A 14,702-nucleotide genomic window follows, 5' to 3' on the forward strand; every position below is an offset into this window, starting at 1 on the left:
TCCCACAGAACCCCTTTAAATAGAATTTCCCGGAGGAAGGGGGCGGGGGGATATTTACTTGGGGAGGGGGAAGCCTCTAGATGCTAATGAGGCTTCTCCCTTCCTCTTCCCCCTCTGGGATACAGTGCTAAACACCGGCGAGGTAAATATTTACCTACCATGATCCAACGCTGGCGCAGTAACGTCTTTCCAATAGGGCTGAGGTGGAAAAAGCCGAGACTGATCGCATCCACTCTACTGCGCAGTAGAGCGGACCCGATCAGGCTCGGCTATTTCTGCCTGAACCCTATTGGAAAGCTGCTACAGCGCCAGACCGCAGTAGGTAAATATAGCAGGCGCTACTGCGTCCGCACCACGGCAGACATCCTTGTTGGCTGTATTTTCGGGGGAGACCGTGCTGGATCCTGGAGGCTTATCCAGAGGCTTCCCCCTCCTGAGGTAAATAAGCCAGGGCTGTGGAGTCGGTCCAAAAATCCACCGACTCCGACTCCTCAGTTTAGGATTCCACCGACTCCGACTCCAACTCCTCTAATTTGCATATTACAATTTTGTTGATTAAAAGTATGTAACACGAAATTTGTCTCTTAATTGCCAACGCTTAGGAATTTTACAAGACAACTGAAGTGAGAAGGATATGGAGACTACTATATTTATTCCCTTTAGACTAAAACTAGTCCTTGGTAAGAGTACTTGTAAAAGGTACAAACCGGAACAAAGAACATCTATCAGGCCCTAGGCAATGTAAGTGTGGGTACATGTAAGAATGATGTGCAGGTACTCTGCAGGGAAATGAGGAGATTCTGGGAGACAGACAACACCTCTGTGTTCAATGTGCACAGCATTCTCAGTGGATTCCCTGCAGCTCTGTGAAGAGTGCATATGCAGAGTATAGTACTACTGTGTAACAAAGTAAACCTGAGACAGATGAAATTAAAGTTTTATACATACCTGGGGCTTCCTCCAGCCGCCTTCAGGATAATCAGTCCCTCGTTGTCCTCCTCCACCACCTGGATCTTCTGCTATGAGTCCAGGTACTTGAGCCAGTCGGGCGTAGTGCGCATGCACACACTCCGCCGCCAGGAGCATACTACACCTGTGCAGCACTATTGCGCAGGTACAGAATGTTACTGGCTGTGGGAGTGGCATGCAGCCGGACAGCGCTGACTGGCTGAATTACCAGTACTCATATCAGAAGATCCGGGTGGTGGAGGACAGCGAGGGACTGATTAGCCTGAAGGGGGCTGGAGGAAGCCCCAGGTATGTATAAAACTTTACTTTTCATCCGTCTCAGGTACCCTTTAATTTGTAGTCACCAAACCAAATTTTAACAACATATCAAATTATTTTATTTCATCAGCAAAGGGAGTGCATACATTTGCATAAATCAGCATCAGTGCAGAATTATTTCCATCTCATTGACAATCTGTATTAGTGACACAGCTACACATCAGGCTTTATTCTTACAACATAGATGTTATTTAGTATATATAAGAGATTCCTGTGTACACATCATATATACAGTCACAATCAGATATGTATATCTGACCTTAAAAATACAGGGACTGCTTTATTGAAGCAGCACAAGTAACTAATTTTGATTGGTTTATTTCATTTTTGTGGACTAAGCACAGCTTTTACTGTATATATACTGTATATATACATTATTTTTAATGACTATTATCTGAGAAATAGAACATTTTATCATATTTTCTATTTTAATTACAGTTACAAATTCATTAGGAGTCGGAGCATTTTTTCCCGACTCCGACTCCAGGCACCCAAAATTGCCCGACTCCACGACTCCGACTCCACAGCCCTGTAAATAACTCCTTGGGGCTGTTTGTTTAGGCTACAGATTCCCTTTAACCACTTGCGGACCAGGTACGTTGAATCAACGTCTAGCAGGTGGTGCTACCGTTCTGACCGGACGTTGATTCAACGTCCGCACTAAAAAAACGTCCCGACGCGATCGTGCGCACCGGAGAGGGGAGATTAAGCTGTCATATGAAAGCTGGCATCTCCCCCGAGTGATCAGCAGCCATCGCGTATGGCTGCTGATCACGTGATCACTATGATCGCCGGCGGATCGTAGTAATCACTTCGACAGTGGCAGTGGCGGCAGGGGGGAAAGAAGAGGATCCACTCACCTCCCTGCCATTCCAGCGACGATCAACGCCCCCCTCTTCTCTGGCCGGCATCTCTGCTCCGTCTGACGTCAGCGCCGGGTCCCGGCTTGATGAGGTCATCAAGCCGAGCCGTGACCCGGACCTGAGGGTCATTTGGAGCGGAGATGCTGGCTGGAGAAGAGGTGGCTACTGCAGCTCATCGCTGGAGCCTGGAAGGTGAGTAAAAGCTGTCAGCTACAGGGGGGACACCTGCCTCCATGGGGGACACCATTCCCAGCCAGCCACAGACGGGATCCGGCCAGCCGACCCCCCCCCCCCCCCAAACGCGCCCCCCCATGCAAATTGCCCTGGTCCTTAAAGGGGGGGGGGTTAGGCGGCCGGTCCCGAAGTGGTTAAGGTAGCCATTAACGGTACAATATTTTCCTTGGGTGTGATCACTTTATCAGATTTTTACGATCAAATTGACCAGAAAATGGTGCAGTATGATGAGAAGATCATCATGAAGCGATTCTATGGTCGATTGGAATACAGAATTTTGTTGATCAGAATGCCAAATTTCCAATCATTTCTGAGGAGAGAAAGTCCCTAAATCCAGCTATTTATGGAAATAGATAATTCCCTTCCGATTAATTACGATACGATCATTCAATCAGATTTGCAGTATCTGAGGAAAATATTGTACCATTATTGGGTCTCTGTACACAGTACAATGAAGAAAAAAAAATGAAGGAGAAAATAAAAGACAAAGAATGAGGAGGAGGTGAGGAGACAGAGGTAAAAGCACAAATCGCATCTCGAGTTGTGTACACACACACACACACACACACACACACACACACACACACGCTCATATTGCTAGGCAACAGAGTGTTCTTTGTCTGACAGGTTTGTCCAAACTTTTTTTAGGCCAAGGGCCATTTTGATGTTCTTGAGTGTACCACAGGGACTAACTAGCAACATTAAACAAAATTTTTGCTGATTGCAGTTAGATACACTATACCTGTGAGATCTCGTCAAATGAAACATTTCCACAGAAAATAATTCATATACCATGTGCAGTTAGCATGTCCCTCTCAGCATGCAGGTATTGTACTGCTGGCACAGTGGCATCTGCTAATCAGTGGCTGTTATTGCTGCTGGCACAGTGGCAGCTGCTAATCAATGGCTGTTACTATTGCTGGCACAGTGGTGGCTGCTACTACTGCTGGCATAGGGGCAGCTGCTAATCAACGGCTGTTACTGCTGCTCACATAGTGATGGCTGCTAATCAGTGGCTGTTACTGCTGCTCACATAGTGATGGCTGCTAATCAGTGGCTGTTACTGCTGCTCACATAGTGACAGCTGCTAATCAGTGGCTGTTACTGCTGCTGGCGGCACAGTGGTGGCTGCTAATCAGTGGCTGTTACTGCTGCTCACATAGTGACAGCTGCTAATCAGTGGCTGTTACTGCTGCTGGCAGCACAGTGGTGGCTGCTAATCAGTGGCTGTTACTGCTTCAGAGTTGGCTGATAACCTACAGCCGAGTAAAAGAGGAGGCAGAATGGCGACATAAGGTGGCCCCAGCATACAGCATCACAGCTACAGCCTGTGGGCCGCATGGAATTAAAAACTGTACAGAGCTTTGGGAGCCACCAGAAAAGGCTCAGCAGGCCGCATTTGGCTCCCAGGCTGGACTTTGGACATGCCTGGTCTATGAAAAAGAGAACAGGGCTAAAGGCGTGGCATACGAGGTAGTGAGGAGAGGAACAACCGTCTCTTACCGCTTATGCTGGGTACACACGATGCAATTTCCTGTTTGATCCACGGGTAATTTGACAGGAAGTTGCATCGTGTCTACATGTCCAAATTGCTCCCGATTGATAACGGGATTGGTTTTCCCATGATAATTTTGAAACATCGATCCCGTTAAACAAGAGCAGATCGGACATGACGGAAATAATCGTCCAATTCCTGTCGATCGGACAGGAAATAGCATCGTTTGTGTACCCAGCATTAGCATGGAAGATCAGTAAGCCACCTCAGCGGACACCTGTACTAAAGCTACATTCTCATCTGTGAACAATCTAGACTTGGTTAGTACCAGCCCTTATACTAAATGTCTGTTCTTTTTCCTCGTACAGCCATATAAAAAAATCCTACAGTTCTAAAGGGGCCCATAAACCTAACGATTTTCCCGCCGATATACAGATTTGATCACTGTGATCGAATCTGCTGTGAAATCGTTGCGCAAACGCTGACAGAATGATCGATTTCCGTCCGAAATAAATCGTTCCCGTCGATTCGTCTGAAGATTTCCCTCGATCGCCGGCAGGTCGCAAGTGCGTCGATAGCGGCGTTCGAATGCCCGACAACCGACACTAGCGGCAATACATTACCTGCTCCGGCCGGCACGTGTCCCCTGGTCTCCGCTGTCCCTTCTCCGTGCTCGGCTCCTCCAGCTTCACTGAACTTCCTGTCCCGGCAGGAAGCTTAAAGAGAATCTGTATTGTTAAAATCGCACAAAAGTAAACATACCAGTGCGTTAGGGGACATCTCCTATTACCCTCTGTCACAATTTCGCCGCTCCTCGCCGCATTAAAAGTGGTTAAAAACAGTTTTAAAAAGTTTGTTTATAAACAAACAAAATGGCCACCAAAACAGGAAGTAGATTGATGTACAGTATGTCCACACATAGAAAATACATTCATACACAAGCAGGCTGTATACACCCTTCCTTTTGAATCTCAAGAGATCATTTGTGTGTTTCTTTCCCCCTGCAGCTATCTTCCACTGAAGTGTCAGGATGTTTCTTCCTGCAGAGTGCAGACAGCTGTGCCTGTATGTAATTCCTCAGTATGTGAAAGCCCAGCCAGCTCAGAGGAGGATTTATCCAGCTTGTAAAAGATAATAGAGCAGAGAGAAGCTGCACTAATCTAAATAATACACAGGCAGTGTGCAGAGAGGGGCCTGGAGGGGGGAGATGCATCACAGAACCACAACACTGAAGAACTTGGCAGCCTTCCAGACACAGGCCTGACAAGTCTGACAAGAGAGAGATAAGTTGATTTATTACAGAGATGGTGATAGTAGAACGTGCTGCAGTAAGCCAGAACACATTAGAATAGCTTTTGGAACTTGTAGGATGATGAAAAACAGGATGCAATTTTTGTTACGGAGTCTCTTTAAACAGTAGAGCGCCCTCTACTGTTTAAACTTCCCCGGCAGGAAGTTCAGTAAAGCTGGAGGAACCGAGCACGGAGAAGGGACAGCGGAGACCGGGGGACTCGCGCCGGCCGAGCAGGTAATGTATGCAGGGGAAGGGGGCGGCGGCAGCTCCACAGATTGTGATCGGTTTCATGCTGAAATCGATTCACAATCTGTTTGCAGTAAGGGCAGCCATACAATCCCTCTCTGATCAGATTCGCTCACAGAGGGATCTATCTGTTGGTCGGATCTGATGGCAAATCTACCAGAGTATGGCCACCTTAAGACTACTGAGTAATCTACTCACAGCGGACCTTTCTGACTCCTCCCACTCAAAAAAAAATATTTTAGCTTTAGGCCAGGTCCACACTAGGTCCATTGCATATCGGATCAGTTTTAAACGGATGCGTTTTTCTAAACTTTTTTTTCCTTCCCCTGTGTTTCCTAAAAATGCCTTTTTTTTTTTGTAGCATACGTTTCCAGTCCGAGGGGTATAGCAGGCAGGAAGGGGGTGGCAGCGGTCGGAGGGGATGTTCCCCCCTCCCTCACCAAGGTCCCTGTCCCGCTACCCCTCCAGCTAGTTTCCAAAACTTGTTAAAATGTAGAATGGCAGCGAGCAGGGAGCCTACTACTCCTACTTCCCCTGCTTTGCTTCATGATCCTGTTCTTTTTAATGAATTCATTGTTTGAACATGCTTCACTTTTTGATATGTTTCACTGCTAGATTAGTGGTTAGTGTCTCTCCTGTTGGGGCACGTCACCGCCGTAGGAGAGTCTATTAGTGATAATTTGTGCACAACTTATGCTGAAGCTAACGCCCCCTTTACTGTACCTGTTTTGAATGCAAGGTGTGTAACCTGCCCGTTAGTCGAGCTCTGCATACTTGTGCAGGTAGTCAATTCAGGTGCAGCGTCTGTTTGGAAGTGCTGCCATTTCCTTCTGCTGTTTTTAATGAATCGATTCATTGAAAAGAACCGAACTTTGCATCACTACACATCACTGCCGGTAATGCCGCCCTCTGTACTGCAGAAGGGCGGCATTGCAGGCAGCAACACGTCGTGATGGGAAGTTCGGCTCTTTTCTATGAATCGATTCATTAAAAAGAACCGGATCATGAACCGAAGCAGGAAGTAGGAGTAGGTAAGCTCCCTGCTCGCTGCCATTATACATTTTAACAAGTTTTGGAAACTAGCTGGAGGAGTAGCAGGTACAGGGGACCCGCTGCCACCCCCGTCCTGCCTGCTATACCCCTCCAGCATGCAGGGCCGGCGCTCCCATAGAGGCAAAGGGGGCATTTGCCCCAGGGCCCCGACCTCTGCAGAGGCCCCGCGCCGCTGGGCCTGCTAAATACTGCCTGCTCCCCCGCTCGCACTGCTCCCCGGGGCATGTTAAAAAGCTGCAGGAACAATTATTCACCTCCTCCAGCGGACAGCACAGTTCGGGCACTCTTGTCATGTTGTCCTCCACCTCCTCTATGACCCGGCAATTGTTTACAAATAATGCGTGCCGGATCATAGATGAAGTGGAGGACAACATGGCAATAGTGCCCGGACTGTGCCGTCCGCTGGAAGAGGTGAGTAATTGCTCCTGCAGCTTGTTAACAAGGGCCCCGGGAAGCAGAGGTGATCGCCGGAGGGGGGGGACCCAGGGCCCCTTAAGCCGGCCCTGCCAGCATGGCGGCCCTCCTCTCCCTACAGGCTGTGACACAGAAACGGATCTATTTCTGTGTCCAAATCTGCCTGTGTAGAGGGGGATCCGTTTTTCCAATGCCTGCCACTACCCCTCCGTGTATCAGGATCCAGATGCGTTGCGTGAAAATGCAGCAGATTCCGTTCAGGTTTTGAAAATGGGTCCCCGCACACGCAGACGGATCCGCTGTTTGTTTGGGTGAAGACAGCTGCTATTTTTTAACATTGCTATCCGTGGCTCCGGTTTTCATCAGGTTTTAAAAACGGACCCACGGATAAGATTCCGGACCTATTGTGGACCAGGCCTTAGTCAGTTTTTGAAAATTCATAGCTAACTACTAATTAACATAGAAATTTTTTGTTGTTGTTTTTTTTTTATAAAATTAAAGTAAACCCGAAGTGAACTTCCCAAGGAGGAAAGCTTTTGGACAAGGTGTCAGGAACCTTTTTTGGCTGAGAGAGCCATAGACACCACATATTTTAAAATGTAATTCCGTGAGAGCCATACAATATGTTTCAAACTGGGACAGTAGGGCTCGCGTCCCTGTTGCCATGGTGATGTGTATATAGTTGATCCGCTGGGCAGCGGAACTGTCAGACACGCCTGCAGCTTCTCTTGGGTTTCAGCATCATCAGCAATTTCCCTGAGAGCCAGACAGGAGAAATAACGACTAACAGCTTGTACAATTAGCTAGCTGACTTGGGGGTGGATTCACTTTGTAGGACGAGATCCCCGCACTTTGGCCCAATAGGCTACTTGTCAAGTGACAGACAGCCTATTGGGCCAATCAAAGTGCGGGGATCTCGTCCTACAAAGTCACTGGACCTGACAGCGCCCAGAGTGGGACAACTGAAGTAGCCATTAGTTTTGGGGTAGCACGAGTAAGTTAGTAGTGCATGCTACAGAAGTAACGTGCACTACTTTGAACATTTTATTTGCGCTGCCACACTAAGCTGTGCAGCTTGATCAGTGTAGCTTAGTGAATTAACCCCTACTTAACATCTTCAAGAAAGCCCTCAAAATTCACCTTTTCACTCTGATCTACTACCTCTCACAAGTGCTCTAAACCCACAGCTGAACTCTGGTCCCCTACCTTCCGGGTCCTTACCTCTCCCTCTAGATTGTAAGCCTTTGGGCAGGGTCCTAATCCTTTTGTGTCCTACCTGATCATGCACCTCCATTACTGTGAACCCATGCTAGGCATCTGAGTGAACCTAACTTGCCTAATCTCCATACCCCCATCCAGTGACTAAGCATTACCTTGTGCTCATACTATGCTGTGTGATCTGGCTTCCATATATTCCTGTATTGTCGTATTGCGGTATGTGACCCCTAAATATTGTATGTAACCCTATTTATTGTCCAGCGCTGCGTAATATGTTGGCGCTTTATAAATACAATAAATAAATAAATACTGATTTGTATGTGAGCCAGATGTAGCCATCAAAAGAACCACTCCCTAGCCATAGGTTCCCTACCCCAGCTCTGGACTATATGCTGAGTACACACGACTGCGCCTGTGCGGCCGTGACCACGCACGTCCTTGTGTAACTTAATTCATAATCACCAACCCCAAATTAACATATCAAACTGATTTCATGAGCAAAAGGGAATCCATAAATTTGCATACAACATTTCCATAAACCTGCATCAACACAGAGTGATTTGCATCCCTACTAGTGAAACAATTACACATCAGACTTTACTCATACAGCAGAGATGTTATCATATATAAAAGATTCCTGTGTACACATCATATATACAGTCACAATCAGATATGTATATCTGACTTTGGAAATACAGGGACTGCTTTATTGAAGCAGCATAAGTAACAATTTTTTGATTAGTTTATTTCATTCTTGTGGACTTATCTGAGAAATAGAACATCTTTTTTTTTATTACGAGTCGGAGCATTCTTTTTCCCCTGACTCCAACTCCAGGTTACCAAAAATTGCTCTGACTCCTCGGTCCTGTAGCTAACCTTTTAGAGGAAAGAGGAAATTCTGAGTTCAGTTCCACTTTAATACAATCAATGTGATTAAATCCAGACAAAATATAACCACACTTGATTGCAATTCAGCATTCAGCCTTCAGTAGTTTTTCACCTTATGCATCTGAGCAATTTTCATCTCCCATTCATTCGCCAATAACTTTATCACAATGAATTGATCTATATCTTGTTTTTTCCGCCACCAATGAGGCTTTCTTTGGGTGGTACATTTTGCAAAGAATGCATTTTAACAGGAATATTAAGAAAAAAAATCCTTATTTCTCAGTTTTCGGCCATTATAGCGTTAAAATAATACATGCTACCCCACGTATTTTATTTGCCCATTTGTCCCAGTTATTACAACATTTAAATTATGTCCTTTTAACAATGTATGGCGCCAATATTTTATTTGGAAATAAAGGTGCATTTTTTCAGTTTTGCGTCCGTCACTATTTACAAGCCTATAAATTTAAAAAATAATAGTAATATTCCCTCTTCACGTGCATATTAAAAAAGTTCAGACCCATAAGTAACTATTTATGTTTTGTTTTTTTCATTGTAGTTTTTATTTTTTTATTTAAAAAAAATGTATTTGGGGATTGTTTGGAGTGTGGGGGGTAAACAGTTAATTTTAAATGTAATAGATTTGGCCACAGTCAAAAAGTTTTTTCTTAGCAAGCTCTCTCGCTTACAGGAAGTGGAGGGAGGAGGGAACTTTTTTTTTTTTTTTTTCTTTAGAAAGATTGGGGCTTCTGAAAGAAGCCCGTTGGTCTTTCTAACGGGGACTTTGATCAATGAATGTGAACTATAAAATGTATGTGAACTATGTTCCCATTCATTGATCTCTGGGGTAACGAGCGGCGGCACGGGCACTCGTGGGCGAGCAACACAGCAGCAGCAGCCTTTTGGACGTAATAGCAACGTCCAAAAGGCCAAAGTAGTTAAAGGACCACTGTAGTGAGAGGGATATGGAGGCTGCCATATTTATTTCTTTTTAAACAATACAAGACAGCCCTGCTGATCTACTTGGCTGCAGCAGTGTCTGAATCACACCAGAAACAAGCATGCAGCTAATCTTGTCAGATCTGACAAAAATGTCAGAAACATCTGATCTGCTGCATGCTTGTTCAGGGGCTATGGCTAAAAGTATTAGAGGCAGAGGATCAGCAGGGCAGCCAGGCAACTGGTATTGTGTAAAAGGAAATAAATATGGCAGCCTCCATATACCTCTCACTTCAGTTGTCAGTTTAATTTCAGAAAATCCTCCATCAGGAGGACAGGCACACTCAGCAGCTATGCCGTCTCCCATCTGTTACAAATGCTGGTATTCAGCCACAGGACTTTACAGAAGATCTGTCTCTGGCCTAAACAATTGTGCATTTCAGCTGCAATGGTAAAAAATCATTGTGACACAAGCCAGCAGAACCTAACCAATGAGTGACGACCCTGGTACCAGCCAATACTTCAATAGCAGCCTAGTCTGCAGTTATGCTCCCTGACTTGCAAAATGTTTTGTTCGAATTGCAACAAACGACCAATAAAGAGTACTGTCCATAAGAACCAATCTCCCTGGGAAAATTAAAGAGAACCAGTCAGGAAAAAAGGGCTTCTGTTATGTTAAAGTGTATAAACAGTGTCATACAAAATCCTCGTCGGCTTGATCTAAAAGTCCCCGAGGTGGGGTTCTGACAATGCTATCAGCATACAGAGGCTGGGTCTGCTTATATTGCCCAGCCTCTGTTGCTATATCAATCCCCCCTAAGTTCCCCCTGCGCTCTGCTATGTCCCCATAAATCACAGCCGCGCTGTCCACACGCAGCGTGCTGTGTTTACCTATGTAGTGTCAGTCTGGTGGCCCCCCTGCCTCCTGCATAGCTCCAGTCCCCGCCCACGCCCCTTCCCTCCCCGCTGATTGGAGGGGAGGGACGCAGGCGGGGACCGGTGCTATGCAGGAGGCGGGGGAGCGGAGAGAGTGACACTACAGAGGTAAACACAGCCCGCTGCGACACGCTGCGTGTGGACAGCGCGGCTGTGATTTATGGGGGCATAGCAGAGCGCAGGGGGAACTTAGGGGGGATTGAGATAGCAACAGAGCCTGGGCAGTATAAGCAGACCTAGCCTCTGTATGCTGATAGCATTGTCAGAACCCACCTCGGGTTCTCTTTAAGGATAATCAGGTTATCACAAATGCCTGTCCACAGAGCACGGTACCCATTAGGTAAGGTAGATCACGATCTACCGGTAGATCGCAACTCAGCCATAGACGATTCTCTGCCAGCCTGGAATCTGATTGGCTGTTACAGAGAGTACATTTGAAATCGGCGCTGGAGACTTGGGCGCAGGATACAGCGGCATATTGCTGATCCTGCTTCTGCACAAGTCCGGGCCGATTTAATTACTATTCCCCCTCCAGGCCGCCATGGATAGTGGGGGAATGAAATAATTCGGCTTCCAGCGATTGCTGGAGGCCGAATTATTGTGTTTTTCAAGCAACCTCGGCTCGTCTCTGACGGAGCCGACGTTCCTCACTGAGCGCTGCAATAGGAATGATTCCTATTGTAGTCTATGGAGGCGCCGGCTGCACCCAAATCTAGCAGCGCTGAAAAGCACTGCTCCGGTTACAGATGCCACATCTCCTCCCCCCAAGATACAGTAGAGAGGTAGAGATAATCAATGAGATGCTAAAAATGAAGGTTCGCATGCAAATTTTATGCAAATAATATGCAGCTTAGACCTGCCAATCTACACTTCCTGCTGTTTTTGATTGGCCCAATTCTTCGCTGCATACATGTTGCACAAATCTGCATGTAAGCTGAATATTTTGCATCTCATCCACCACCCCCCATTATGAGCCGCAATGAGGTGAATTCACGAAACTGCGGTGAGCAGAATAACATACGGAATGCCTTTTTACGAACCACAACCAGAACAGAATGCATTGTACACGTTATTCTGATTGCCGCGGTTTATTGTGTACCCCCCATGATTTCCGGAGATGCCACTGCAGAGGTGGGGCGGTACCTTCAGGTTCCCTCGGTCCAGGGCGGCAGTGAGGTGTTTGCGGACATCGGTCAGCTTCGGCCGGGGGCCCCGGGGGCTGGTTCCTTGCTTCACTGGGTTCTCCTTCAGATATTGCTCTAGCTTGGCTTCCCCCAGCAGCAGCTCAGCCATGTCATCTGTGAGGGGAAGACATGTGCCATTACTCCATGCTCCATCATCAATAATTATCACCATCCTCCATCCATACAGGGGTATAATGCAACACAGAGGGAGGGGACAGGGTCTATAGAGAGATACAATGTACCAAGACAAATAACATTTATTTATTTATTGCACTTTTCTCCTGGAGGATTCAAACCGCTTGAATCGCAGCCAGTATGGGGCGCTCTATAGGCAGTAGCAGTGTTAGGGAGTCTTGCCCAAGGTCTCCTTACAGAATAGGTGCTGGCTTGCTGAACAGGAAGAGCCGAGATTTGAACCCAGGGCTCCTGCGTCAGAGGAAGAGCCCTTATCTATCCACTAACCGATGGTAAGAGTGTCTACACAGGGGTACAATGTAACACAGAGGGCGGACAGTGTTCTACAGAGGGGTAAAATGTAACACGGGGGGGGGGGGGGGGGGGGGACAGTGTCTATACAGAGGTACAAAGTAACGTGGGGGTGCAATGTTCCTTACTACACTGACCACATAGGGGGACACAGGAACAGCCAATCATTACACTGACCACATAGGGGGCACGGGAACAGCCAATCATTACACTGGCCACATAGGGGACACGGGAACAGCCACTCATTACACTGGCCACGGGAACAGCCAATCATTACACTGGCCACATAGGGGACACGGGAACAGCCAATCATTACACTGGCCACATATGGGACACGGGAACAGCCAATCATTACACTGGCCACACAGGGGAACAGCCAATCATTACACTGACCACATAGGGGGACACGGGAACAGCCAATCATTACACTGGCCGCATAGGGGGACACAGGAACAGCCAATCATTACACTGGCCGCATAGGGGGACACAGGAACAGCCAATCATTACACTGGCCGCATAGGGGGACACAGGAACAGCCAATCATTACACTGGCCACATTGGGGACACGGGAACAGCCAATCATTACACTGACCATATAGGGGGACACAGGAACAGCCAATCATTACACTGACCACACAGGGGGACACTGGAACAGCCAATCATTACACTGACCACACAGGGGGACACTGGAACAGCCAATCATTACACTGACCACACAGGGGGACACAGGAACAGCCAATCATTACACTGGCCACACAGGGGAACACAGATCAACCGATCATTACACTGACCACACAGGGAGACACAGGAACATCCAATCATTACACTGACCACATAGGGGGACACAGGATCAGCCGATCATTACACTGACCACACAGGGGGACACAGGATCAGCCGATCATTACACTGACCACACAGGGGGACACAGGAGAAGCCAATCATTACACTGACCACACAAGGGAACACAGGATCAACCGATCATTACACTGACCACACAGGGGGACACAGGAACAGCCAATCATTACAGTGACTACATAGGGGGACACAGGATCAGCCGATCATTACACTGACCACACAGGGGGACACAGGAACAGCCACTCATTACAGTGACCACATAGGACGACACAGAACAACACAGGGGTAGGGGGCCACTGTTCCATAGAGTGGTACAATGAAACACAGAGGAGGACAGAGTCTACAGAGGTACAATATAATACAGGGGGGGCAATGTTCCATATAGGGGTACAATGTACAGATCAGTATGAGGCAAGATTATATGGGGGTGAAATATGAACACAGAGTAATATATACAGTTGGGAGCAGTATTGGGGCCCCCCACAGTCAGAGCTCTGTGTCACATATGGAGGAAGTTATGGAGTCCCCGGCAGCCGGTGTCACCCCCTCCTTCCCCCCGGGGACAGGCCGGGGTCTCCGCACCGTTGGAGATGAGTTTGGCGGAAAGCTGCTTGACGAGCTCCGGGATCCGATCCCACTGACAGTCCGATCTGCATCGCTCTATCTCCAGCTCCAGCCGGGAACCGGCCTTCCTGGCCGCCATGTCCACCCGACCCAAACCTCACCCGGAACCGGAGCCCGCAGAGCCCAGCACAGGCCGCCGGGCCAGACACAGCGACTCCTGCCGACCACAGTGAGGAACTGCAGCCGATCTACACGTATCAGCCAGGCCACAGCGACTCCTGCCGACCACAGTGAGGAACTGCAGCCGATCTATACATATAAACCAATGCAACAGCGGTGTCTGCTGGCCACAGTAGGAACTGCAGTCCCTTTACACGTATCAGCCAGGCAACAGAAGGAACTGCGGACGCTCTATTAGTTTATTTTTATCACAGCGCCACCTGCCGACAGGAAACGACAGGTGCTATTAATAGCAATGACTAAAAAACAGTGACACCTGTTGGCCATAGAGGGGAAGTGGGGAACACAAACAGCATGCAACTGCATGGATACCGGTACTGCTACACCTACCAGCAGCTATCAGCAGGGCTGCCATCAGAAATTTTGGGGCACCTCACACATCATTAGGCCTAACCCCCCCCCCCCCTGTTCCCACCCACTGGTTACTGTCCCCGCCCACTAGCCACCCCACCACCGTGTCCGTGAAGTGCGCTACGGCGAAAAATGTGCATGGCTCCGACACTTAA

General features: G+C 47.7%; 1 protein-coding gene across 4 annotated transcripts in view; it reads right to left on the bottom strand.

The window, feature by feature from the left end:
- The window catches only part of TTC7B (tetratricopeptide repeat domain 7B), a 215,793-nt gene extending 201,472 nt beyond the window's left edge, over window positions 1-14,321 (bottom strand). Inside the window, exons 1-2 of one of the 4 annotated variants that reach the window (XM_068254574.1) lie at window positions 13,975-14,321; window positions 12,011-12,165 (exon numbers count right to left, since the gene is read on the bottom strand). In XM_068254574.1, coding sequence (XP_068110675.1) covers window positions 12,011-12,165; window positions 13,975-14,095 — 276 coding nt within the window. In that variant the 5' untranslated portion in view covers window positions 14,096-14,321. The remainder of the gene's footprint in view (window positions 1-12,010; window positions 12,166-13,974) is intronic. The other 3 variants (XM_068254575.1, XM_068254576.1, XM_068254577.1) reach the window with 3 other exon arrangements.
- Window positions 14,322-14,702: the final 381 nt, after the last annotated feature.

The sequence above is a fragment of the Hyperolius riggenbachi genome, chromosome 9, assembly GCF_040937935.1.
Source record: "Hyperolius riggenbachi isolate aHypRig1 chromosome 9, aHypRig1.pri, whole genome shotgun sequence".
In the NCBI taxonomy this organism is placed as follows: Eukaryota; Metazoa; Chordata; class Amphibia; order Anura; family Hyperoliidae; genus Hyperolius; species Hyperolius riggenbachi.